Source organism: Astyanax mexicanus, chromosome 20 (genome assembly GCF_023375975.1).
Source record: "Astyanax mexicanus isolate ESR-SI-001 chromosome 20, AstMex3_surface, whole genome shotgun sequence".
NCBI lineage: Eukaryota > Metazoa > Chordata > Actinopteri > Characiformes > Acestrorhamphidae > Astyanax > Astyanax mexicanus.
Window position 1 is genome coordinate 23,464,629 of NC_064427.1, and position 27,822 is coordinate 23,492,450.

At 36.7% G+C, this 27,822-nt stretch overlaps 1 protein-coding gene and 1 long non-coding RNA gene across 4 annotated transcripts; one reads left to right on the top strand and one right to left on the bottom strand.

The window, feature by feature from the left end:
• Positions 1-9,116: 9,116 nt before the first annotated feature.
• LOC111195064 (uncharacterized) lies at positions 9,117-27,621 on the top strand. 2 transcript variants are annotated; one of them, XR_002651458.2, is made up of 4 exons: positions 9,117-9,159; positions 25,702-25,769; positions 25,866-25,910; positions 26,772-27,621. It is a non-coding gene; the product is annotated as an uncharacterized LOC111195064 (long non-coding RNA). The 2 variants fall into 2 exon arrangements; XR_002651457.2 differs by lacking the exon at positions 9,117-9,159 and adding an exon at positions 24,985-25,159.
• LOC103028513 (serine-aspartate repeat-containing protein C) lies at positions 10,740-12,977 on the bottom strand. 2 transcript variants are annotated; one of them, XM_049469093.1, is made up of 3 exons: positions 12,792-12,977; positions 12,542-12,622; positions 10,740-11,258 (listed from the first exon to the last, which is right to left on the bottom strand). In XM_049469093.1, exons 2-3 carry the CDS (start codon positions 12,599-12,601, stop codon positions 10,911-10,913), a joined length of 408 nt encoding a protein of 135 aa, XP_049325050.1. In that variant the 5' UTR covers positions 12,602-12,622; positions 12,792-12,977; the 3' UTR covers positions 10,740-10,910. The 2 variants fall into 2 exon arrangements, with proteins under 2 accessions (XP_049325050.1, XP_007260888.3); XM_007260826.4 differs by having other exon boundaries at positions 12,542-12,660; positions 12,792-12,974.
• Positions 27,622-27,822: the final 201 nt, after the last annotated feature.

The following is a 27,822-nucleotide window of genomic DNA, read 5'->3' on the forward strand; positions in this document are numbered from 1 at the left end:
ACAAATGACTTCTTTTGTTCTGTATTTGTATGCCATCCTTCAAGCAAAACTTCATATTAGCTTGGAGTACAATACACTACTAATTTATACATTATTGGAAAATGACTTAATAATCTATTTTGCTAGTATTTTAAGCTGTTTTTTTAAGTAGTAAGCATGTGATTACTTTGCTTTGGGTGAAAAATGCATACCACAGTGTAACAAGCCTATGTTAAAAGGCCTGTTAGCTAATTTGCTTATATAGATATGCAAATATTCTAAGGTCCTACCTATCCTGGAAGGTCAGGACAGTCTTTAGAATTTTAATAGGGACTCCTCGATGCCTGCAAATTATACATATTATCTGAGAGATCTCTTTCACACCCCCAACCCTAATTCTCCCCATCAACAAATAACATTGCATTTGCCCTTTAGTCAACAAATAGCTCGGCAAACTCCCCTATCATGAAAAAATACCACAGCAATCTCCCTCACCCATCAACAAATAGCACATTGATCTCCCCAATCAACAAATAGCACATTGATCTACCCTTTTCAACAAATAGCGCCACAATCTCAACCAGAGACTGTAAAAAAGATGGACACCGTGTCGCTGTTCACATTCATTTAATGAAAATGAAGCCAAAATCTTCCTCCATGTTGGCGATCCTGATACCCGAGTCTGCGCAGTAGAGACCAGAGGAGGGAGAAAGACTGTGGAGAGACAGCCTACTCATTTAAATAACCCTGCCCCTGAGGGCTGCCTCGAGGTCACAGGCTGCAGAGCAGAGCGGAGCGGAGCTGATGATCTGTTACTGGTCCCGTCCATAACCAGCCCTTTTACAATAACCACACATTTTTGAATAGAGCTGAATAACGTTTTAAAAAACAAATTCTGTGGGGATATAAAAAAATTAACAATATATAAGCAGAGGTTACACTAGCTGTTGCGTTTAAATAATGGAGGTAGAATTACAGTATATTGGAAAAAAAATGTGATTGAAAGTTGTCTGTTGCCCGACCTATCCAGCTATACACAGTCTATGATTTCAACAAATAGCCCTGTGATCTCCCCAATCAACACATAGCGCCTCGATTCTCCTCCCCATCAACAAATAGCGCCACAATCTCAACAAATAGCCCTGTGATCTCCCCCATCAACAAATAGTGCCTCAATCCTCCCCCATCAACAAATAGCACCACAATCTCCCTCCCTCGTCAACAAATGAAACCGCAATCTCAACAAATTGCCCTGTGATCCCCCGTATTCTCCCGTCAACAAATAGCGCCGTGATCTCCCTCCCTCTTCAACAAATAGTGCCTAAATCTTAAAAAATAGCGCCGTGATCTCCCTCCCTCGTCAACAAATAGCGCCACAATCCAAACAAATAGCCCTGTGATCTCCCACATCAACCAATAGCACCCTGATTCTCCCCGTCAACAAACAGCGCCATGATCTCCCTCCCTCTTTAACAAATAGAGCCATGATCTCCCTAACTCTTTAACAAATAGCACCACAATCTCAACAAAGAGCACTGTGATCTCCCGCATCAACCAGTAGTGTCCCGATTCTCCCTCTCAACAAATAGCGCCATGATCTCCCTCCCTCTTCAACAAATAGCGCCGCAATTTCAACAAATAGCGTAGGAATGACCAACTCCCAGGAAACTTGTTTTAGCAGGGTGGAAAGTCTGAAAAAAATTATATTACAGCACAGTTTTAACTCTGTAACTATAAGAACAACTGTAATTTCATCTCACTAAATAGTTTTGTGTGGGATGTATGGTTAGCATGGTTAGCTAACTAGCTAACTGGCTAGCTCCAACTTTGGCCTCCACTCCACTCATTTGGTTTGACTTTCTCAGGTTTTATCACTAAATCAGATAAACCCATGTTTTCCCTTCTGATGTGTGTTTGACTACAGTTTTGCATTAGCATGTATGCTAGTGTGCTTCCCTATTTACCTCATAGCTTTGGCTTCATTGTGTTTACTGAGTTTAATGTCATAGTATGTGTTTGGATTCCCGAAACTAGCAGAGTCTGGAAGTGATGAGCTGCTATCCAGTATCAACAACATTATTTTCTGGTTCAGCAGTTTGACTTCAGCTTTCTCAAGTGGGTGGGGTTTATATTTTATACGTTTTGAGGAAAATATACCTAGTTAAGAGTAGTTAAGAAAATTAGAAAACGTTTTGGGGTTTTGCAATTGCTCTATTTTTCAGCTTTGCTTTGGTTCTTTGGTTAAGGTTGCATGGTTGGCATACTAAAAACTTTGCAGCTAGCCAGTTAGCTTTTAGCTTCTTAGCCTCCACTACACTCCTCAGGTTTTATCACTAAACAGAAAAAAGCTTGTTTTCTTATCTGGTGTGTGTTTAACTCCAGTTTGGTTAAATTAAGGTAGTCTAGTTAGTTTCAAGGGTGCATGCGATGGTCAGAAAAACTTGTATAAGGCTAGCATTAGCATGTATCCTAGTTTGCTTCCCTATTAATGGTTCTTTGGTTGAGGTCTGGACTGACCTTCTTGCTCAGATCCTCTACATATTTTCAGACTCACATACTGTGGTTCAGTCTTAATCTTATAGAGAAAAGATAGACACACAGACACAAACAATGCTAAAACTTGATGTTCTCTAACTTTTTTTTGAAATATGAGAGGATGAATTGCTGTTTGTTCAATGAGGGTGATTTTAATGGTCTATCAGTTATTATGTGGTTGTTAGATGGAGAAAGAAATAGAGAGAGAGAGAGAGAGAGAGAGAGAGAGAGAACCAACCGTACACTTAGCTCCAGCCTCAAAATTAAACTTTTGTTTTAAATTACAAGTCTGAGCTGCAGACTTTTCTCAGAGTCAGCAAATCTTTTCTTTGTATAGACAGATCTTTAGCCCACCATGTCTTGAAGATAAGCAGACAGAGGCCTATTTCAGCCAGAATCCCTGTGGAGCACTGCTATGTCTTTAATTACAGCATGGTAAAGACACACAACCAGTATAAGACATTCCAGCTACCAGAACACTCTGGTAAAACTGCATGGCATTCAGTTTACTGGAATAGATCTAATAGATGCTAACAAGGACTGAACATGATTTTTTTAAAAAATACATCAAATAAACAAAAAAAAGTTACAAGTCAGGATTTGCCTGTAGCCACTGCAAAAACCATGTGGAACTTGTTGATAGTCCAGTCTTCTGCCACTAGAGGCCACTGTAATCACTGTAATCTTTATAACATTTTAAAAGTCTCAAGTGGTGGTAATTCTCACATATACACTACCAGTCAAAGGTTTTAGAACATCCATATGTTTTACCTTTTATTTTGCCCATTAAGCTCTTTAGGTCCAGTCAATAAAATCCAATTCTGTAAACTGTCATATATATATATATATATACAGGAAAACAATAAGAGACCCCTTAATGAGGAAGTTTTTCCTTAATTTTACCAAATTAAAAACCTCTGGAATATAATCAAGAGGATGATGGATGATCACAAGTCATCAAACCAAACTGAACTGCTTGAATTTCTTATGCACCAGGTGTGGCGTAAAGTTATCCAAAAGCAGTGTGTAAAACTGGTGGAGGAGAACATGCCATGATGCACGAAAACTGTGATTAGAAACCTACGGTGGCCGAGAAAGCCCAACGCAGTGCAAATTGAAAAGCGCTGCAAAAGCACAAAACACATCCATCAAAACGCGCTGCAACTAGAAAAACACGCTGCAAATACAACCACAACACAACGGAAGTGAGTCACAACACAACGGAATTTTCCCGGGGGACCTTAAAAGATGCTGTACCAGCTAAGCTGCGTCTTCAGTAACGTCTCGGACTTCACTATGTGTACAAAGGACAATAAGTGGCAAACAAGGCGTTTTGTGAAGCAGAACTTTTAATAATATGCACACAACCGTGGTAATCACAGGTAAAAAACATAACTTACTTTTCAGAAGCTTGTTTGCCACTTATTGTCCTTTGTATACAGCTGGTACAGCATCTTTTAAGGTCCCCCGGGAAAATTCCGTTGTGTTGTGACTCACTTCCGTTGTGTTGTGGTTGTATTTGCAGCGCGTTTTTCTATTTGCAGCCCGTTTTTCTATTTGCTGCGCCTGTGTTGTAATTTTGATGGATGTGTTTTGTGCTTTTGCAGCGCTTTTCAATTTGCACTGCGCTGGGCAGAGAAACCAGAGTTATTCCACCAAATATTGATTTCTGAACTCTTAAAACTTTATAAATATGGCTTGTTTTCTTTGCATTATTTTAAGGTCTGAAAGCTCTGCATCTTTTTTGTTATTTCAGCCATTTCTCATTTTCTGAAAATAAATGATCTAAATGAAGATGTTTTTATTTGGAATTTGGGAGAAATTGTTGTCCGTAGTTTATAGAATAAAATAACAATGTTAATTTTACTCAAACATAAACCTATAAATAGCAAAAACAAAAAGGCAGTTATTTTATAATACTCAAGGATATGTTCTGTTATGAAGACATTAACTGGCATTAATTTTTAGAGAAACAAAAATAGAAAAGCAGTAGGGGACAGTGACCTAAAAACATATAGTAAACACACACACACACACACACACACACACACACACACACCACACACACACTTTGTCACCCCTGGCAGGGTAACTGTCTCCATCTGCTGACCCTGTCAAGTACTACACATGTATTTAATATATGTTTGTAGAGGGAAATGTCCCAGACAGAGATTAAACCTAATATTGGACTAAACAACATTTTGAATAGATGTTTTACATCCCACTTTTACCCATTTTGGGCATCTTTAAGTGTCTTTTTGAGCATCTCCATGTGTCTCTTTTGGGCATCTCCAAGTGTCCTTTTGGACATCTCCAAGTGTCTTTTTGGACATCTCCAAGTGTCCCTTTGGGAATCTCCATGTGTCCTTTTGGGCATCTCCAAGTGTCTTTTTGAGCATCTCCAAGTGTCCTTTTGGACATCTCCAAGTGTCTTTTTGGGCATCTCCAAGTGCCTTTAGGGCATCTCCAAGTGTCCGTTTGGGCATCTCCAAGTGTACCTTTGGGCATCTCCAAATGTTACTTTGAGCATCTCCAAGTGTTCTTTTGGGCATCTTCAAGTGTCCCTTTGGGCATCTCCAAGTGTCCATTTGGAGATCTCCAAGTGTCCGTTTGGAGATCTCCAAGTATTCCTTTGGGCATTTCCAAGTGTCCTTTTGGGCATCTCAAAGTGTGCCCTTGGCCATCTCCAAGTGTCCCCTTGGGCATCTCCAAGTGTTACTTTGGGCATCTCCAAATGTCCATTTCGGCATCTCCAAGTGTTCTTTTGGGCATCTCCAAACATCCTTGTGGGCATCTCCAAGTGTCCTTTTGGGCATCTCAAAGTGTTCCCTTGGGCATCTTCAAGTGTTACTTTGGGCATCTCCAAGTGTCCATTTCGGCATCTCCAAGAGTCCTTTTTGGCATCTCCAAACGTCTTTGTGGGCATCTCCAAGTGTCCTTTTTGGCATCTCAAAGTGTCCCCTTGGGCATCTCCAAGTGTCCCCTTGGGCATCTCCAAGTGCCCTTTGGGTATCTCCAAGTGTCACTTTGAGCATCTCCAAGTGTCCTTTTGGGCATCTCCAAGTGTCCTTTTGGGCATCTCCAAGTGTCCCCTTGGGCATCTCCATGTGTCCTTTTGGGCATCTCCAAGTGTCCTTTTGGGCATCTCCAAGTGCCCTTTGGGTATCTCCAAGTGTCACTTTGAGCATCTCCAAGTGTCACTTTGGGCATCTCCAAGTGTCCCTTTGGGCATCTCCAAGTGTCACTTTGAGCATCTCCAAGTGTCCTTTTGGGCATCTCCAAGTGTCCCCTTGGGCATCTCCAAGTGTCCTTTTGGGCATCTCCAAGTGTCCTTTTGAGCATCTCCAAGTGTCCCCTTGGGCATCTCCAAGTGCCCTTTGGGCATCTCCAAGTGTCACTTTGAGCATCTCCAAGTGTCACTTTGGGCATCTCCAAGTGTCCCTTTGGGCATCTCCAAGTGTTACTGTGGGCATCTCCAATAGTCCATTTTGGCATCTCCAGGTGTTCTTTTGGGCTTCTCCAAACGTCCTTGTGGGCATCTCCAAGTGTCCTTTTGGGCATCTCCAAGTGTCCCCTTGGGCATCTCCAAGTGCCCTTTGGGCATCTCCAAGTGTCACTTTGAGCATCTCCAAGTGTCCTTGTGGGCATCTCCAAGTTTCCCTTTGGGCATCTCCAAGTGTTACATTGGGCATCTCCAAGTGTCCATATCGGCATTTCCAAGTGTCCTTTTGGGCATCTCCAAGTGTCCCCTTGGGCATCTCCAACTGTCCATTTCGGCATCTCCAAGTGTTCTTTTGGGCATCTCCAAACGTCCTTGTGGTGTCCTTTTGGGCATCTCAATGTGTCCCCTTGGGCATCTTCAAGTGTCCCCTTGGGCATCTCCAAGTGTCCCCTTGGGCATCTCCAAGTGTCCTTTTGGGTATCTCCAAGTATCCTTTTGGGCATCTCAAAGTGTCCCCTTGGGCATCTAGAAGTGTTACTTTGGGCATCTCCAAGTGTCCCCTTGGGCATCTCCAAGTGTTACTTTGGGCATCTCCAAGTGTCCCCTTGGGCATCTCCAAGTGTCCCCTTGGGCATCTCCAAGTGGTCTCTTTGGGCATCTCCAAGTGTCCTTTTGGAGATCTCCAAGTGTCCCTTTGGGCATCTCCAAGTGTCACTTTGAGCATCTCCAAGTGCCCTTTAGGCATCTCCAAGTGTCACTTTGAGCATCTCCAAGTGTCCCTTTAGGCATCTCCAAGTGTCACTTTGAGCATCTCCAAGTGTCCCTTTGGGCATCTCCAAGTGTCCCTTTGGGCATCTCCAAGTGTTTATTTAGGCATCTCCATCTCCATTTATTTTTATTTATTATTATTTTTTTTTAATCTTATGTTTTTCATTTTGATTTCCATGTTCTTATTATTATTCATTTTATCATTCTGATCATTTTACTTTATTTTTACTATTATTATCTTTTTCTGTATTTTACATTTTATAAATTCTTTACTTTTTATGTCAATTTTTTATGGTCTTTTCAATAATTTGTTTTTTCTTTTTACGTATATATTTTATTCAGCTATATTAAATGTCGGTTTAAAGTTTGTATTTCTTTCATTTATTACTTTTTACCATTTTGCTCCTTATTATTTTGTTATTTCTTATTAAATATTTGTTATCCCTTTTAAACTGTAAATGCAGCGGTATTGTAAATCAGGGTCACCCTCAGTGTATTCCCGAGTGATGTTTTAGTTATCATCAAAAATTCTAAATCTAATAAGCTCACTCCTGCAGATCACACAGTGTCCCCTAACCTACTGACATTCCACTCCACGCGCTCTTTACGTTTCTGTACTTCTTCAGCGCGCGCTGATAGCTATGCTGTAGGCATATATTGGCAACGTGTTGACTCGAAGCAGAAGTATAAAGTGGCCTGACGGGAACGTTACGACAGTAAGTGCTAAGAGTGAGGGATGAGTTATTTTTCGCAGTTTGGTTGTAGCTGTTGTTGTTCCTTTTTTTCAAACCGTTTTTCACTTTTTGACTTTCTGTTTGCTGAGGGATATTGCATAGATATTTGAGTTCTATCTGATCATATGCGAAAAAAATCCTCACTTTTGAAGTTTTGAAGCTTTTAGTTGCATGCTTGGGCGTTGCAATAAGTATCCTGATATATAATGTGTAGTTTATTAGCCGATCGGCTGGATCCGGTGGAAAACATACAATTTTAGGGTTAAGAAACTCATTTAAACTAAGTATAATACTAAATTCTGGCTATCCACAACATCCAGCTTCTAGCTAACTGGTTAACTAAATTAATTTTCGTTAATTATAGCTTACAGTTAGTCCTGCAATCCTAAACATACATACATACATCAGGGCAAGTTAAACACAAAAGCGTGCATAAAAGTGCATCCCGTGCGTAAAACCGCGCGTCGTGCGAAAAAGCGCATCCCGTGCGTAAAAGCGCATTCCGTGCGTAAAAGCGCATTTCGTGCGTAAATGCGCATTCCGTACGTAAAACGCTGCTGTGCCTAAGTTTGCATGCCATTCATAAGCTGCCCACTGTTTAAAAAACGCATCCCTTGTGTAAAAGCGCATCCTGTTGTTAAAAACAGATGCAGTGCAGAAAAAAATCACAGAGAAAAATCTTCTAACCAGGAAATCAAGTGTTAAAAATAATTTAAATACTTTTCAAGGTTCTGCACGGAATGCTGCTTTGTTAATAATCTGTTAATATATTATTTATCTGTTAATGTATCTGTTAATATATTGTTTATTAGGGGTTTCAATGAAAATAAATAGCTTGAGATGTTTTTTGTGTCTCTGGTGGTTCTTTAAGACAGATAGGTCGTAATACTATAATAAATCATTTTTTTATTTTTTATTATTATTTTTTTTATTAGTGACACGTTTCTACACTGCTGCAGCTTTTCTGGTAAAAGTGTCAAAACTTGTCAACTTTACCCAGAAATGGACATACAGCTGTGGAAAAATAAGAGACCACCAAAGTTGATGAGTTTCTTTGATTTTACCAAATTCAAAACCTCTGGAATATAATCAAGAGTAAGATGGATGATCACAAGCCATCAAACCAAGCTGAATTTAAAAGCAGTGTGTAAGACTTGTGGAGGAGAACACGCCAAGATGCACGAAAACTGTGATTAAAATCCAGGGTTATTCCACCAAATATTGATTTCTGAACTCTTACAACTTTATGAATATGAACTTGTTTTATTTGCATTATTTGAGGTCTGAAAGCTCTGCATCTTTTTTGTTATTTCAGACATTTCTCATTTTCTGCAAATAAATGCTCCAAATGACTATTTTTATTTGGAATTGGGAAGAAATGTTGACTGTAGTTTATATAATAAAACATCAATTTTCATTTTACTTAAACATATACCTATAAAAAGCAAAATCAGAGAAACTGATCCATAATTTTTAGTGGGTATTAAGTCTGGGAAGGTGAAACAGCCGGACTGAGGGGCGCTGCTATCTTCAGCTGATTAGACTAAGCAGAACCCCCTGTTTTTTAAATGTTTAGGTAAATATTTTAACTTTAATACCTGAAGCGCGGTTAATAGGAGCTTTACGGTAGACTCACGGAGGCTGTAAAGCTTTGTTTGGGGAGAAACGCTGAAATCTGAGATCACCTGCAGATCATGGACTGTGAGTCTTGTTTTAATTAGCTGATTTTAGTCTATTTAGTGTGACTGGAACAGTGTATCTAATGTTTTATAGTTCTGTTATTATAAGCTTGGTGTCCTGCATGTGTTTAGAAGAGCAAATAAGGTGAAACTGCTGTTTGAACTCTGGGTATGTGTGTCTGCACAATTTGGTTATTAATCTGTATCTTTCTGAATGATAAATAATTAAGGTGGAAAACTTAGTTATGTGTTTATTGATGGGTCTGTGTAAAATGAGGCTGTATGTCTGAGGAGCAGTGTTGTTATCACTTTTTATATGATGGCATGTATTACAAAGTATACATTTTTCATTCTTTGGAACAATTTCCTAAGTTATGGAACAACCTACCTTTACACATAAGGCAGTCTTAAAACAATTTTTTTTAGGTAATTCTTGACCCAAAATGAGATGTTACTCTTGTTTTGTTTTTTGTTTTTTTTTTTACTTTTTTTATTTGTTTTGTTAATGACTTTTTACTGTTTGCTTTTTTTTTTTCTTGTCTTCTAGTTTTAGTGTTTGTTTAGATTCTATAATTATCTATGTACAGCACTTTGTTTCAGCTGTTGATGTTTCTAAAGTGCTTTGAGTTGACTCAAGTTGAGTTTAGCTGAGATTGTTTGTGGCCGTGGCTAACAGATTGATTATTCTTTTCTAATGTCTTTGTTTGCATAGCTTGTCACCACCATATACAGCTCTGGGAAAAATAATAGAAATAAGAGAGCACTTAAATGATGAGTTTCTTTGATTTTACTAAATTGAAAACCTCTGAAATATAGTCAAGAGGAGATGTATGATTACAACCTATCAAGCTAAGCTAAAGCTAAACTGCTTAAATTTTTGCACCAGGAGTGGCATAAAGTTATCCAAAAGCAGTGTGTAAGACTGGTGGAGGAGAACATGCCAAGATGCATGAAAACTTTGATTAAAAAACAGAGTTATTACACCAAAAATTGATTTCTGAATTGTTCAAACTTTATGAATATGAACTTGATTTCCTTGCATTATTTAAGGTCTAAAAGCTCATTTTCTCATTTCCCATTTACTGCAAATAAATGCTCTGAATGACAAATATTTTATTTGGGAAAAATGTTGTCTGTAGTTTATAGAATAAAACAACAATGTTCATTTTACTCAAACATAAACCTATAAATAGCAAAATCAGAGAAACTGATTCAGAAACTGAAGTGGTCTCTTAATTTTATATTTGTATATCCATGTTCATAGCCTGACCCAGTACAGGTCTCAGTAGGACTTACAGTTCTTTAAGTTTCCAAACTTTAATAATGTTTGTAGTTTGTATACTTTTTTGATCATTAAATTGCATTTTAGTGCAATTTAGACATGACATACTTTTGCTGTTTTTAGAAGTTCATTGAGTGTAAAATAAACTGGACTCCATTTAATCACTGTCATGCTTTTATCTCTAAAACATCAATTTTACGGGAAAAGAAAAAAAAACATTATGTAGAAACAAATGTAAAAAGATTTTGTTTCCAGTCGTTTTAAAGCATAAGAGGTGTTGTGTGACCGTGGCAATCTATATAATGATACATATTCTGAGCTTTTTCAAAATGCTGATAATTTATTTGCATAAGATTCAGAAACAGATTCAGCCAAAGAAATAAAATGAACAGTGTAATAAACAGTGCAGGTAACAGTGCATTTGTAAAGTATGGTGCAAAAACATTCATTTGACCTTCATGACCTCTCAGGAAGTGCTCTATAGTGATGCTTTAGTTATCCCCTCGGGATCCGGTCGGCCCAACAGGGAAAGGGGTGATAATTTCAGCGGTGGGGATTACTCTAGTTGTGCTTGGCCCTGAAGGAGAAGGAGTAGTAGAAGGAAGAGTAGAAGTGGTGGTGCTGGAAGTATCCTCGTCAGAATCGTCGTCGTCGTCGTCATCATCATCCTCGTCAGAATCTGAATCCGAATCTGAATTAGAATCCTCAACTGACTGAGGCAAGCGGGAGCCGCCCTCAGCCGAGATATCACTCAATTCATTCGATTCCATGGAGTCGGATTTCTGAAGATCTCTGTTGATCGAGTCCTCCTTTAGACCTCTCAGACCTTCTGAAATGAGCTGCGAAATAAAGAGATTTGATGATTATTATAAGATAGATTATAGATAACTAGTTACAATCGATATTTAATTTTTTTAATGTATTAATTGAACTCCAGAAGAGACTAATGTTAAGGTGATGCTGGGATTCTGTTATATTTAATGACATGGAATGATCTTTCTTTATATTGGCTACTTCAAGTGTGTTTAGTAACCTTCAAACGATTTGTGAATATTTGCATTTGTATATTGGCATCAGAATAAAATATTGTATAAGCCCACAAATTCCAAATTACTGCATCCCGAATTTATTATAAGTATAATGGATCGTTTGTAGGGTATCTGCAAGTATAAGGAAGTTAAATGTAAGTGTAGCAAAGTGACAAAGAGTGCAACACCAATATTAGATTCATATATTTTACAGTAAGCTTGTGATTTATTAATAAAGTTGAGCTGAGCTGAGATTGTTTGTGACCATGGCTAACAGATTGATAATTTGTTTCTAATGTCTTTATTTGCCTAGCTTGTCACCACCATATACAGCTCTGAAAAGAATTAAGAGACCACTTCAGTTTCTGAATCAGTTTCTCTGATTTTGCTATTTATAGGTTTATGTTTGAGTAAAATGAACATCTGTCCCAAATTCCAAATAAAAATAAATATCATTTATTTGTAAAAAAATGAGAAATGTCTGAAATAACAAAAATGATGCAGAGCTTTCAGACCTCAAATAATACAAAAAAAACCCCAAGTTCATATTCATAAAGTTTTCAGAGTTCAGAAATCAATATTTGGTGGAATAATCACAGTTTCCATGCATCTTGGCATCATGTTCTCCTCCACCAGTCTCACACACTGCTTTTCGATAACTTCATGCCTTTACTCCTGGTGCAAAAATTCAAGCAGTTCAGCTTGGGTTGATGGATTGTGATCATACATTTGCCTCTTGATTATATTCCAAAGGTTTTAAATTTGGTAAAATCAAAGAAACTCGTAATTTTTAAGTGGTCTCTTATTTTTTTTCCAGAGCAGTATATTTTAGTGACTGAATCTGAGCATTGCACTGTAGAGCAATGGAACTTACTAAAGCTTGTATTACTGAATGCTATCCTCAAAATCCTCAATCCTCTATCCTTACAGCATTGCTCTTTACTCCTAAAATCTAATAGAAAGCTTTCCCTGGAAGAGTTACTCCAACAAAAACAGTAGAATCCCTTTTAATACTCTTGATTTACAAAAATAAATAAACAGGTGTCCCGAGACTTTTGCCCATTTTGTGTAATTATGTGTAATTAAGAACTTACCGGTTTGGAGAAAACGGATGCGATGAACAGCATCAGCAGTGCGGTCCTCAATGTCCACATCTTTCAGGTTTAGAGAATTACCTGCACAAGCTTCTTAATCTTCTTTAATCCTATACAGTCTACAACATGTCAACATAAACAGAGCCATAACTCAGATACACTGTTACAACATCACTAAATGCATTATCATTATTAATAAATGATTTCCACACATTAGGATCTGGCATTAGATGGTATAAGAAGGGATTACCTTTCCTCAGTTCTGTGTCCAATTACTCCAGTATCAGCGTGTAGAGTAAACATCAACAGCTCTGCAGTTAATATACTGAAGATGTGCTGTGAGTAAGCGGAGGGCTGGCTCAGACCAGAATCTGCCCAGACGGATGAATGGGTGAAACTGAGTAACTGCTCAGCTTTGAGCTACATCCGCTTCCTCCTCAGTCTCCTCAGTGCCCTTGCTAAATCTCTATAATTAGTGTGTGGCAATCGAAACAAGGGTTTAAATCACCGCAGGCCATTGTGCTCACTGTGTGGAACAAGGAAAACATTATCTAAGACAAACAGAGCTGAACTCATAACAAAAGAAATCTGATCTCCTCAGAAACTAAACTAAACATTAACTGTTAAACAGCTAAAGTGTTCAACTGTGGAAAAGTCACAGTCACTATTACACTGTGTATCATTACAGTATGAGAATATGGAATACAGAGCAGAATGGAAAAAAATGGCTTAGTCTTGACACTGAAGTCTGAAGTTGTTAAGTCACTTCACCAGTTAATTTAAATACATCTCATTAAAAATGATGAGTTTCTTTGATTTTACCAAATTGAAAGGTTTTAAAATATAATCAAGAGGAAGATGGATGATCACAAACCATCAAACCAAACTGAGCTGCTTGAGTTTTTGCACCAGGAGTAAAGGCATAAAGTTATCCAAACTCAGTGTGTAAGACTGGTGGAGGAGAACATGCCAAGATGCATGAAAACTGTGATTAAAAACCAGGGTTATTCCATCAAATATTGATTTCTAAACTCTGAAAACGTTATGAATATGAACTTGTTTTCTTTGCATTATTTGAGGTCATCTGCATCTTTTTTGTCATTTCAGGCTTTTGTCATTTTTTGCTAGCTGATAGGGCCCTGGGTTACTGAAACACTCAGGGTACCCCAGTGTAGCACTGTCGGGTGGCATTTACTATTGCTAAGCACTGCTAACCATGCTAAAATACTGAAAATCTAACCCCTCTGTAAATAAATGGAAGCACTTTCCTCACCCAGATAGTTTTCAGGAGAGTAAATCCAGCGCTCGTTTGACTTTAAAAGGTTTAAAGTTTTTGTTTGTCAGTTTTGTTTACAGACCTGCTGAATTAGAAAGGTGAATTGTGGTGACACCCCTGTTCCTTACTATTGTCGCTTAAAATGTGAAAACGTTCATTGATAGTGCGCCTTATAATACGGTGCGCCTTATAGTCAGTATAATATGGTACATATGAAATTAGATCAGTGACATGGTCTGTGCCCCAGGCAGGATTTTACATTATTACTTTAAATTAAAACCTAATTTAACTATAATATACTGTAAATAACTATATTATACAAAGATAGATATTTTAAATAGACTGAATACTTACTTCTATCTCCAACAGATTCAGATTAATTTAACAAACACCTGGTTGGTATGTTTTTTGACCTACATATTGTACAGAAAGCAGGAGTCCTGCATTCTGTATTATCCATGTAAAAATAGACCTAATGCATATATACTACTGTGGTTTAACTGTAAACCCTAATTAAATGTATTTAATTCAATTGTCCAATCAATTTTAGCTTCATCCTTGTTTCTTGAACATAAATAATTTGGCATAGTTAAATCATATGAACCGTCAATAGTGTTTCTCCAAAATAAGCTGCCCTCCATTTGAACTTTCCAGTTTAATAATAACTCAGACATGACTTTTCTGTTTATATCCTTCTTACACCCTGTTGCTGGTCACCCTCTTCCTCTTATACCTAAAACTGTTCCAAGCAAGATTGGATTTTTCCAGTAAACTGGTTCTTCTTATAACGTGTCCAAAATAAGAGATGTTATGATTTTTGTTTCATAAAGGGATTAAGGGTCTTGTAAGAGTTCTGCAAAATCACTGAGATTTATTGAGACCTGTATAATTTTTTTAAACAAAACATTGAAAAATATTTAAGACAAAAAAAAAACCCAGCATTAATATACAGAAATTAATAAATGCATAACACTTTTACAGCATAGTATGGCAATAGGAAATCTTGCATTTTTGACACTCTAGCAGTATTTATTGTCTTTTCTAAGGTCAGTAGGCTTGAGAAAATTCAACTGGAAGGTCAAAAAAGACCTTTTAGACCTTTTAATGTATACATTACAAATTAATCATATCAAAAATCATGTTTTTGCTTAGACAATTAAACAGTTCTTGTCATTCTAAAGACAACAAAAACACATGTGAGTATAATTTAGGCACCTTCTTCCTCTTTTCCCTTCATCTGTTCCGAGCATCACTACATTTTCCCAAATCATTAGGTTCTTCTTTCCATAGTGTGTCCTAAATAAGAGCGCTTCAGTTTGGGTATCTGCGCTTCCAGTAAGAGATGATGAGGAATTATTTAAAAACGTCGCACAATCAATGGTTTATTGAAATAAAAAAAAGGTGAATTCATATGTCTGTAAGATGTACAGATATTAAAGGTGAGTGGAATGATCCAGAACTGAACAGAGTCCTAAATAAGAAGTAAATAATATTGATTATATTCAGACTACAAGCCCAAATATGGATATGGAATATCCAGATTAATTTTTTTCATGCCTGGACAAAACAAAGAACAACAATTTTGTGGTGGACTGAAACGTGACTTATAGTCAGAGTTATAGAGATGTGTCTCAGTCTGGACACTCTAGCCACACAAGTAAGTTCGACTGCAATGTGTCTTTTGTGTCACTTGCAACACAACAAACAACAACCTCATCAAATCCATTAAAGTGTGTGAGTCCAAGAAGAGCGATGAGGGTTAGTTACACAGAAATACACACAGATACATTTGGGATGTCCAGACACACAAATCTAATCGGATCATCTGCAAATAACAGTGCAGATAACAGTGCAGACTACTGAGAAATCTTATTCGTCATCTTTGTCATTATTGTCTACGAGGAACTTGTGGACAAGTTTTTGTTTATTGAAAAGATGAGCAGTGAGACATGAGGTCAGTAGCTACAGTGGATGCTGGCAATATACACAGTGTTGTAGCAATAGAAAAATAATAAAAAACATTATTATATTGGACTAAGTTTCAATATAGGGAGGGGGAAAAATAGTAAAAAATTAGAAGCCTGTTATAAAAACTTTTTTTACATTGTCAATAATATCTGACCATATATTAATGATCATTTATGAAAAGCAATTGACAGAGTATTGGAAATTGGAGATTTTGACTTGAAAATGTGGTAAGGTGCCAGGAAATTACAAAGAAAACAGCAAAGTTGACCACCACCACAAGTATACCACAGTTACTGGTGACGTAAAGTGTAAAATTACAGTATATGATAACTACTGACAAATGATTAACAGTTTCAGGGCGCGGGATTTGGTAAGTGTGAGCTAATGGTTAGATCATGACTTAAGTTGTTTTAACATTACGTAGACTTGACTGGAACGCTGAGGAATTTCCTGGCTTGGCCAAATGAAAGGTCAGCTATGATCAGGACCACTGTGAAGGCTGCATGGCTTAATGATGTTATGTGAGAGTTTGGAGCTTGTCTGTCTGTTGTGATGTTGGGAAAGCTTCTCTATACATTGGAAGCAACCACTTTCAGGTTAATAATGTTGTAGAAAAGAAAATGAAAGGTGGGTCAACACCCACCTCTCGTCCGGGGTACAACTCCCCTGCGTGTTCGTTTGATAGAGAGAGTCAGACAGGTGGAGTGAAGTTGAAAGCAAACCAAGTATTTATTACAAAGTACTGAATATTCAGGAGAACCCACACATGAAAGACCGTCTAACAGCCGTCCCAGTATAAGTTCTGACCCCCCTCTGATCTGACTCCATGTTTATACCCCAAATGACGTGAACCCTGCTGATGAGGCGTTGCTAAAATCATCTCATGCTAGTAGGCACATTCTCACGTGTTAGTGTTCGAGTTTCACAGGTCTGACCGGACCACTAATGTTTGGCCTTGATTGTGTCCAGCCGGACAGTGTGGTATTGTTTTAAGAATTGACTGGGTCCAGTCAGACAGTGTGACATTGTTCCAGTAATTAGACAGTGCCGCCCTCCCTATGTGCGCGCGTCCTCCCGCTTTGGTAGGTGAAGGACTTTGCACGCACAGAGAGAAAGGCCACACTGTTCGTCCCGAAGCCTCCTTTGTATCAATTTAGTTCATCCAGAGTGCACTAGATGATGATTGATGGTCGTTAGTCAGAGACATGCAGTAAACAAAATGCTTCAAGCATGAGCTATATAAGTCTCACAATAGGTCTCATATGTTATATGTTAATGTGTTAGTGGCGCGTGGTTAGACCGCCATACAATAGACCCTATGTGTTAGTAAACGCCTTATGTATCGTGTGGGTTAATTTGTCATAATAGAGTCTGTGTTAGTGACATGCCTGATCAAACAATGTTTTACTATATATGTAAAGAATATATTGTGATTATTGGTTAATCTTGTATATAAATGCGTGTAAAATACACTGTGAGTAATAAAAATGATCAAATACAATGTGAGTATTGGTTATGCATATAGAATACAAGGTGTCACACAATGATTATGTAATTATAGATACTAAGATAAGTAATCATAACTGAAAGATATTTGTTAATACACCCAAAGTATAATAAACAGTTACTCTTCAATAAGAAGCTGTAGAGTACATGATCTGCCTTAGAATTAATGGATTTTTTAGGTTATTAACTGGATTTTTGAGCGGCACGCTGGCGCAGTGGGTAGCACTTCCGCCTCACAGGGTTTGATTCCCGGCTGGGGCGACCCAGGTCGTTCTGTGTGGAGTTTGCACGTTCTCCCCGTGTCTGCGTGGGTTTCCTCCTGGTTCTCCGGTTTCCTCTATTAAAGCTCTCTGTTAAACGTTTACTCGGCAGATTAAAGATTTGAATTTAAGATACTATAATAGACCACTGAAGTCGTGTCCTCATTTTGTAGTCGGCGCCATGTTGTTTATGCCCATATTTGGGGCTCCTTTGGGGTTCCGTGTCCGCCGTCCAAGTCAATACGGGATTTGAATGGGCTTTTCAAAAACTGGCCTCTGTCACATTCTGTGGTAAATAAATATGTTCAGAACCCTGTACATTTTATTCTGTGTACATTTACCTCCTAAATATCACTGGATCCTCTGAATTTCGAGATAGTTTAAGGGGAGTAATCAGTAAAAATGCTAACTTTAAGCTAATGCTTAACTGAAGTCACAGCACAGCGGCTGGAAAATGACTCAGGCTTGATTCTGCACAACACCAGTGAACTCCCATCAGAAAGCGTTTTGGATTATTATGCTTCTTCACAGAGGATCATTAAAGCATTTAAACAGGTGAAAACTCTTTCAGTAATGTTGAGCAGTGTGATGTTGAGCAGTGTAGTCTGTGTTAGAGCTTTAAAAGACAAATAATAAGAGAAAATGGCTCTCAGTTCGGCAGGGCTTCCCCAAAGGGTTTAGTATTTAATTGCGGTCATTAGTTTATACTAATTACAACACCTGACCCAAATAATCAACTAACATCTAACTAACTCAGGAGTAAAATGTACACAGAATAAAACGTACAGGGGTCTGAACAGATTTATTTACCACAGAATGTGACAGAGGCGGGTTTTTGAAAAGCCCATTCATTTTTCTCATAGGGAAAAAACGCTTAGACATGGAAGCCGTTCGAGCACTATAGAATGACAAAATGCTCTAGTCTATTTCCCATATATATCCCACTACACTATTATAAACTAATTTCTCCCAAATTGGAGAAATATGCCATATATAAGGTTACTCATTGGAACTGATCAATAGATATTGTGTGTTGGTATATAGTGACTCCAAACAAAGAACTCTTCTGTGTTTTCCAGATCTCTTTTATGAATATTGTTTAGAATCACTAGTCATTCTCTTCCCGGAGCAAAGGGGGAAGCTGAATCACAACGCTGCTGTGATCACATGACTGACTTTTCCATCTGCTCAGAGCAGACCTGTCTCAGGAGCCAGGTCCCAAATGACAAGCAGGAAAATACCACTGTCATTGTTGCTCATCACTGGGTGTAATTATTTATAACCTTACTGCCAGATCAAAAGCATAGCGCAGGTTCAGATTCTGAAGCTATATTGTCTCTGAAATATGATTTATTATGAGAATGGGCTGCAGATTCTTTAGTTTCTTGTAGATGTTGGTGAGCTGAGAGCAGCAGTGTGTGGTTATGATGGTGTATTATGTAATAACGTAGTGCTGGATGAGGAATGCTTGGCTAAATGGTTGTAAAAAATATTCCATGATGATCATGCAGATATAAATAAAAAAATAACAATGGATATTTTTTGCATTATAGCTATAGACAACAATCAGGCAAATCATTAAGACTACACCCTTGTTTCTACACACATCCATTTGTTTTCAGCTTGACTGAGAATATAGGACACTTTGTAGTTATTTAATTGCAGACTGTAGTCCTGTATCTGTTTCTTGGCATACTTGGCATACTATCATCATACTTCTTTATTATATCCTTTTTTCACCCTGTTTTTCAGTGAAGTGGCCAGGACCCCACAGGATATACCACCACAGAGCAGCTATTATTTGGGTGCTGGGTCATTCTCATTCTATGTGACAGAAATAATTGAATTAAGACCTATGCACAATTGTGATAGTGAAATATATTTTATTCACAAAGAAATTATTAACAGGTATAACCTTTTAACATATAGTCACTTTTAATCCTTTCGCATGTATGATCCCAGACAGCAACACCTCTGGGTGGGTCATTACAAGTATTAAAAGTATTAAAATAATTTTACACATCTACACGTTAGCAGAAGTTAAAGCATTATGAATGCATTATGAAAGGAAAGCATTAAAATATTGCTTAAATACATGTACACTGTCAGTCTAAAGTTTGTCATTTTTTGCCATTTAATCATTAACCTCTTCAGGTTTAATGATTAACCTGAAATTGTACAAAATCCAGTAAATTTAAATAAAACAAAAGTTAGTGCCAGGGCTTGAAGGGAAAAAATGAACAAAAAATGAGAGAAAAATTAATATTTTACAAAAAAAAAACATGAAAACATTTGTATATTGTGAAAAAAGAAAAAGGTAATTGGTTCACACCTTACAGCTGGTCACTAACAATGGAAATAAACTGATCTTTGGAAATAAATGAAAAAAAATATATATAGAATTTCCAAAGCCTGTCTGTTATAAAGACTTAGACACAGAAACACAGATAACTCTTAAAACTATAAATCTTTTCTTTAGAAAAGAAATTACAGATGAAGCCAGTGACATGGGAAATTTCTTTATCACCATTATAATCATGTTATTATGACAAATGTAATCATTTTTAGAGAGCGGAGAGTACTGTTTCCTACACCTTTTAAAAGACTCTTGTAAACTGGAGAAAACTGTTACAGGAAGACGTCTGGCTGACCCACATGGCAACAGCTTTAGCCTTTAGCTCATATTAACATGATTGGACTTAGTCTCAGTTTCAGCAGTGAAGAGAAGAATCAGAGGTCTGACAGATGAAGTGATCAAGGCAGGTTTCTCAAGGTGATGATCAGAGGACTAGCTTGCCCCTGGTTAAACAGGGGATAGTTTTGGGGGTAGTTTGTGTATACCTGAGGGTCGTATGGGTTATAGAACGGGTTAAGGATTGGATTGTTGATGGGAACGGTGCCGAGGGAGGTGAAGTCATATAAGTTGTAGTACTCCAGGCGGGGGGACGGGTAGGCGTACGTTAAAAGCTCGTCAGTGGCTTGCTGAGCCAGAGGCTGGCGGAGGTATCTCAAACTCTGTGGAGGAATCAGAGATGATTAGAGAAAGGAAAAATCTGATCATTGATATATGTTCCATTATCTCACACAGTAACAAAATGCTCTTTTACTTAAATTAGTGGGCAATTTCAATGGGTGTGTAGACTTCAGAAAAATGCTAAAAATAAAGATTTACCTGGAGCCATTTGAACTTCCTGTTATTGAAACAATGAGTGTTTATAGTTTTAACATAATTAGACCTATCTTTTTGTTTTCCAGTGATGTAAGATGTGTTAAAAGCAAATGTATTGTCTTTTTCTTGACAGTACGCAGTATGTTCTAGAAATCTTTTAGACCTCTGAAATACATCCATTTTTATGGACTTCCTAATATATCAAGTATTTTATATATAATAATATATTTATTTTATTGCCCCGTTAATCATAACAATGAAATGAAATGAATGGAAAAAGTATATTATGTATAAAACTAAAAGAAAAAAAGTATATCAAATATAAAATGTATATAAACCCTAAAATCAATAACGTAAAGAGGATTAGGGGTGCTTTTTAGGAAACAAGTCATTGGTTAACATCTTATCCCGTTGGACAGCATGTTTTTGAGTTGTTACTGTCAGGTAGATGCAATAGAACTATTAAAACTAGAACAAATCAATCTAAATAGCTGTTTTCGCACCGCAGTTTGAGCACAAAATAGCACGATATAGGGTTTATTTTTTTTATTAATTTTGCAACATGTGCAACATATTAATGTTTAAATTTTTGCATATTTCTATTATTTTTTATAATATTTCATTGTTTAATATGGTAGTGTGCAATTTGTCACTATTTGTATCTGGGTTGTTGTGTGTTACTGTTATCTTTTATTGTATCTATTCATCTTTTTATTGTTTATGACACTGGAGACGTTTGCATCTTAATCTTATTATACTTGATATAATGACAAATAAAAATATTCTATTCTATTCTATTCTATTCAGCTGGTCTGTAGCAATGGAAATAAACAGCTTTGGAAATGGATGCAAAAAAATGACTTTATATTAGAAAATGACTAATAACCACTAGAGGGAGCCCGCGAGTTAGACAAAAATTATTGGGGTGGATGGAACTAAACCATAGACTGTATATACAGTCAATTAAATAAAAACTTTAAATAAACATTGTGTGTAATAAACATTGTGTGTAATAATCATTGTGTCTAACCAGAGAATCTCTAATAAACCAACCTGGTTAGTTTAAACACAGAGTGAATCCAAAATATTTATATAGTTTATAGTTTATAGTTTATAGAGTGATTAAGCAAGTTTTGATATAGATGTTTGATACTATTAAAACTGAAAATCTACTTATTTTCTCAACACAGAACAATAGTGCATACATCATTTTTTCAAGCTTTTTCAACTCTGCTCTGACTGTAATGCCAGCATCAGCTCAGAGTAATGCAGCACATTTACTGCTTAAAATCTAATACTGAAGAAAGTCCAAATATATAGGATAGTTTATTTTCTTTATAAATCAAAATACATCATTTTAGTTTCCGACATTAAAGAAATATCCTGGCCAAGTTAGTCTATACTATTTTTTATTACATTTTTAGTCGTTTAGCTCCATTCAACTCCATTGACTCACGCGCTCCCTCTAGCGTTCATAGTCAGTCAGTGAATCAATCAATTAACCTTTTTTTTTTTTTTTTTTTACTCAGTAGTACTATGAGGGTGAACCTCATTTACAATGCAGAGCCGAGTAATAGTGTAATAGTGGTTTTCTAATGTAGTAGGGGAGATCTACAAGCATTTATAGAATTTAAATATATAAAATGTCTGTTAAAATAAACAATTAATAAACTGGAAAAATTGTTTCAGTCTTAAAAATCTAACACAAAACTTTCATAAATTTCATGAAAAAAAATAGTCGAATTGTAAGGTTTACATACAGTACCAGCCAAAAGTTTGGACACACCTTCTCATTTAGTTTTTTTTTTTTTTTCCTTCATTTTCTACAATAATTTCAACAACATGAAATGAAAACAATTAAGAGAAACATTAAACTTTTGATTGGTAATGTATTTGTATGATAGCAACGGTATATGGCTACATATCAGAGTCTATATTTATCTGTTTTATCTGTTGAACCATATTTAATATTAAATTAATCGTATTTAATTATGTTAATACAAATAAACATTTATTATATTGTTTAGAATCTGCAGAAATGTGTTCTCTTTGGAGATGATATGAACTTTTCAAATACAGGATTTAGGTACTTTAGCTTATGTGCAATAAAAAATGTACTCACGCCAACATTCAGATACTCCTCGTCAGTCTCTGCAGCTTTCTTCAGCTGTGATCAGAAAATCAGAAAATGCATTAGTTTTACAGAGATGCACTGTGACTGGAATAAATATGAAGTAAAACATACAAAGCTAATACATACGGGGACACTGAAGCTATAGGCTGCCAACACCAAGAGGAGGAATGCTGTCCTCATGATCACAGCATGAATTAAAAACAAACTAACCTGCTTAAAGACACAAAAAGTGCTTCCTATTTATTATATGGTGAATATTAAGTTCATAGAACTCTATTCAATTGCTTAATATATGCACAATATAACTCACCTTAACGCTACCTCAAGAGACACAAAGTGTGGCGAGACTGCATTTCATGCTTGCCTATAAATATTGTGTCTTTTTGTGCCCAACCAATGAAATCAGTACCTCACCAGCCAACTTAATTAATGGTTCTAATGAAATAAGCAGAAGAATTGAGGTTCCCTTTCACATATAAACTTCCCTGGAAACAAAACTCCATGCATGGTTTATTGTGCAATGCAACAGGTATTAGCGTAAAGAGCTATTATATAACCACAGCTTCTCCACTGAACATTCTTTGTGGCTTTGCACCAATCCCATATGTTTGGCTCCAAGCAAAATTGTATCTTTCATAATAAATTTAATTTCATAGTTTCCCATCTTTAATGGCCATTATCATTGCAAAACATTCAGCAGCAGCTGTGAGGTTATATCGAGGACAGATTTCAGATTTCTAGTGGGCGGAGTGTGCGTTTGTTTGTGTTTTCATGAAGTCTAGACGAAATCTAAATCTGATACACTATTAATGTGGTTTTTGATGAAACAGGCAGAATCAGACGTGCATTGGCTTGTGTATGTAATTAAATTTCACCTTTAAAGGCACTCAAGGCCTGTATACTTGTATAGCTGTATACCTGATTTGGACTACACTGCTGCGTGGGTGTATTATCATACCTGTCACCAGAGTTACAGTAGGAGCCTCTCAAAAAATTAGAATATCATTGAAAAGTTACTTTATTTCAGTAATTCAGTTCAAACTGTGAAACTCATATATTATATAGATGTATCACATAAAAAATCAGTTTTTCAAAAATTCAGAAAATATTATATAAGACCAATTGGTACTTTTGGCAGTGTGGGCAGTGTGCCAAGTCCTGCTGGAAAATGAAATCCACATCCCTATCAAAGATGTCAGCAGAGGGAAGCATGAAGTGCTGTCCAAGAGATTTTCCGGGAAAACACTGCACTGACTGATTGTAAAACTTGTAAAGTTTGGACTGTGTGTCTCTCCACTCTTCCTCCAGACTCTGCTCCCTTGATTTCCAAATGAAATGTAAAATGTACTGATGATCAGTGATGGTTTGGAGAGACATGTCATCTGCTGGTGTTGATCCACTGTGTTTTATTATCAAGTATAAAGTCAGTGCAGTGTTTTCTCGCAAAATCTTACAGCACTTCATGCTTCCCTATGCTGACTTTAACTTTTATGGAGATACAGATTTCATTTTCCAGCAGGACTTGGCACACTGCCCACACTGCCACAAGTACCAAATGGTCTTATGTAATATTCTAATTTTCTGAGACACTGATTTTTGGGGTTTCATTGGCTGTAAGACATAATCAATAAAAGAAATAAACTACATTCAGGCCCATTATTGAAGGTTCACCCCTCATTGACACACATCTCAACACCACATGGTTTGGATGGTTCAACGATCCACCAATTTCTGAAGTTTGGATGTTACTACCTCACAGCTTGGATGTTTTTCCTGGTCTGCTACTGATTTGACCCATTTGTGTTAGTTAAGTGACCTTATACCTGGTTCTAGTGTGTGTTTTTCCTCTCTGCATTCTGTGGCCTATATGAGTGTCTAATACTGTCAAAACTTCACGTCTTCATGTTTTCCTGCTGTAACTCATTTATCTCGCCAAGGGCTTGATAATTTACTAATGAACTCTTCAGGCTGGATCCACCCCAGATCTGGGCACACCTGCACTGAGGTCATGGAAAAGTGGTCTAAACTTGGCTGAGACAATATTAAGCATGATAAGATCTTGGTTAGTTGGGTTTGTTTAAATTAAGAGTTGTTTTTGATTTATTTTTCGTTGTGGTTCGTGGCTTTCATTAAATATGGCTTTGTTTTAATGGACTGATGTTGCAACTCTGTTCACCAGTTACATTCAAAGCATGTGTGCGCTGATGATGGAACCTGATTGGATGCCATGATCCTGAATGATACATATATAAATACATCGAGTTTTTAAGTTATGTTAGATGAATGGCTTGTTGCTGTTTTGATGGTAAGTTCACATTTTTTTTTACTGTTTCTTATGCCTACAAAATGGCAAACTTAATGTTTATGTAGTATTAGAGCCAATCGAACCACTTTAATCTGAAATATTAATGTTATGTTGAACTACTCGCAGTCCAACATAACATACAGCAGCCTAAATTATATGAAAATATATAGGGACAATTTCCTAGACAGGGAATAGGCTTAGCACGCAGCATCCTGAACGAAGATTTTTTTTATTAAAAGGAAAATATACTCTGTCCAGGAAAGTTTAAATCATATGTGGTGCTTTTTTCAGACTCGTATTGCTAAGATAAATGAATTAGTGTAATTTGCTCAGGTGCTAAAACTTTTGCACAGTACTGTATATAATAGCAAAAAGTTCTGTTTTCCTTTGGTGTGAGTGGGGGATGGGTGGGGTGGTCCAAGTCCAGGTCTGGGAGGACCCCCCTGAAATTTTTAATTTATATTTTTGCAACTTGGGATGACTGTAATTGGTAAAATAATACTGTGGGCCATTTAATAACAGCATGTATTTTTGATTAATAGGACAAAGCTGAAGAATGAAGAGGTTTATTGTTGCATTGGTGTTTCTGGCTGTGGGTTCCTCTGCACCTGTAAGTCATAAAATCAGAGATCAGTTCATTTAAAAAGATGACTCTGTAGTACAGCCTGACATAGTTAGTTATTTTATTTTTTTCATTGTTGAAAAGGTGGAGCAAGTCAGTGAGAGAGATAATGTGCCAACTTTTGAAGCGGTAAGTACAGCTAAAGGAGTACAGAACATTTGTTTTTTAGGACAGTACTGCATATACACATTTATGATAGCTTAATTCAACTACATTATGAGGCTATAACCACTTACAGCATTATGCAAGCTGCCACAGATTTTTCAAGTAATATCAAATCTTCTTGCTTATGGTTTCCCATACTAAACTAGCCATAATGTTATCTGGTAGTATCTTGATATTTGCCCATTATTTATGCCTGAACACTGCAAAAAAAGTCATATTAAGTTAAATTATCTAATTTAAAGGCAATACATCATCTTTTTTGTGTAGGTGTAAGATTATTTAGCTTAATTTAGAAATAATGATCTTAATCAGTTTTACTTTTAATTTTCACATTGTAAGTAAATTGAAATTGAAAATCAAAATGAGCACAAAAATCACTGGTCAAGATTCTTGTGTCCAAACTTAATCCCCCAAATTCTTTTCTTATTTTAAGACTCTGCGATTGTTTATTTAAAAAAAAAAAAAAATACTATAACATTTGCTTACCCCATTGGCAGATGGTTTTGTTTAATATGAGCATATATATTGTGAGAGTAAATACTCTCATAGTAAAAGTATGCTGAATCAACCTTTATTTTTCCATCTCTAATGCAAAAATGTTTAAAACACAATGTCGATCTCAGAATTGATTTATTTGCGCACATCGATTTTACATGAATGGTTCTTGGATAGTTAATGAAAATTGCCTTATTTTGAAGATGTTTGATGAATAAAAGTAGAAGAAGATTTTCTGATAAGATTTGCTTTCTATATTTATAAACCGTGACCTTAAAATGTATATTAATGCATACTAAATGTGTGTGTGTGTGTGTGTGGCATATTTAGGAGCAGAGGCCCTTGGGTCCACCATTGGCTCAAATAGTACCAGGAACTCGGACCATCTACTACCCCATTCAGTCTGACTATCTATTATCTGGATTAGGTGGATTGGGTGGATTAGGAGGATTAGGTGGAATAGGTGGATTCCCGATTACCAATTCACTGTATCCTAATTACCAATGCTACCCATTCTACCCATACTGTGGTGTATACACCGTGCCACCTATCATCATCTCCGTGCCACAAGCAGCTGTCTGACCCAGCAGGTCCTTCCATCACTCTATATGAACTAGGGGAGGGCGGATCGATTTAATATATCGATAGTATCGATGCTAACATAGGTATTGGGTATTGATTGATACTTGTGTGATGAAATCAATGCTTACGTTTCCGTTTCTCTTTTGTACAACTAATTTACAGGCATTTACAGAGTGACCGACTGTCCATACAACACTATATTCTCACTTCACTCATGCTCAATTAGCCCCTCCCCTTTCCGCCCCGCCCCCATAGCATTAGAAAGGTGTGTAATGTCATTTTTCAGTGTAATTGATCATCCCAGTAATTTAGCAGACTGATTAATAGACTATTCAGACAGTCACATAGGGAATATATTCAGCCAGTTCAAATAGAACTAAATGAATTATTTCACTGAAACTGAAAAATAGATATGCTACAAAAAGATATAGCTATGCCTCAAACCTGAACTATGAATATGGCTGAATAAATATTTTATGTTAACTGTCAAAGGAATATTAATGAAAAAAGTTTAATTGCAAGTGCAGATGACCACCCCAAAAGTTTTCTATAAACATTTCTGAGTAACTTAATAAAAATATTTTTATTTGCCTGAAAACTGTGTCCTGTGTTTTAATATAATCATAAACACGATTACAAAATAATTAAATATTTAAGAAAAATATGCATATTGATGATGCATTCACTTATTATATATCATTATTATACATTGCTCTCCCCTACACAAAAGTAAATGGTAGTAGTATCGGTATTGGTATCGGTATCGGCAATACTGGCCCTGTATTTCCTTGGTATTGGA

Bases quoted from the DNA above. Each gene is read 5' to 3' on its own strand.
- LOC103028513 (XM_049469093.1), bottom strand. From the start codon at position 12,601: ATGTGGACATTGAGGACCGCACTGCTGATGCTGTTCATCGCATCCGTT. The intron at 11,259-12,541 runs GTAAGTTCTTAA...TTTATTTCGCAG, and splicing joins CATCCGTTTTCTCCAAACCG to CTCATTTCAGAAGGTCTGAG.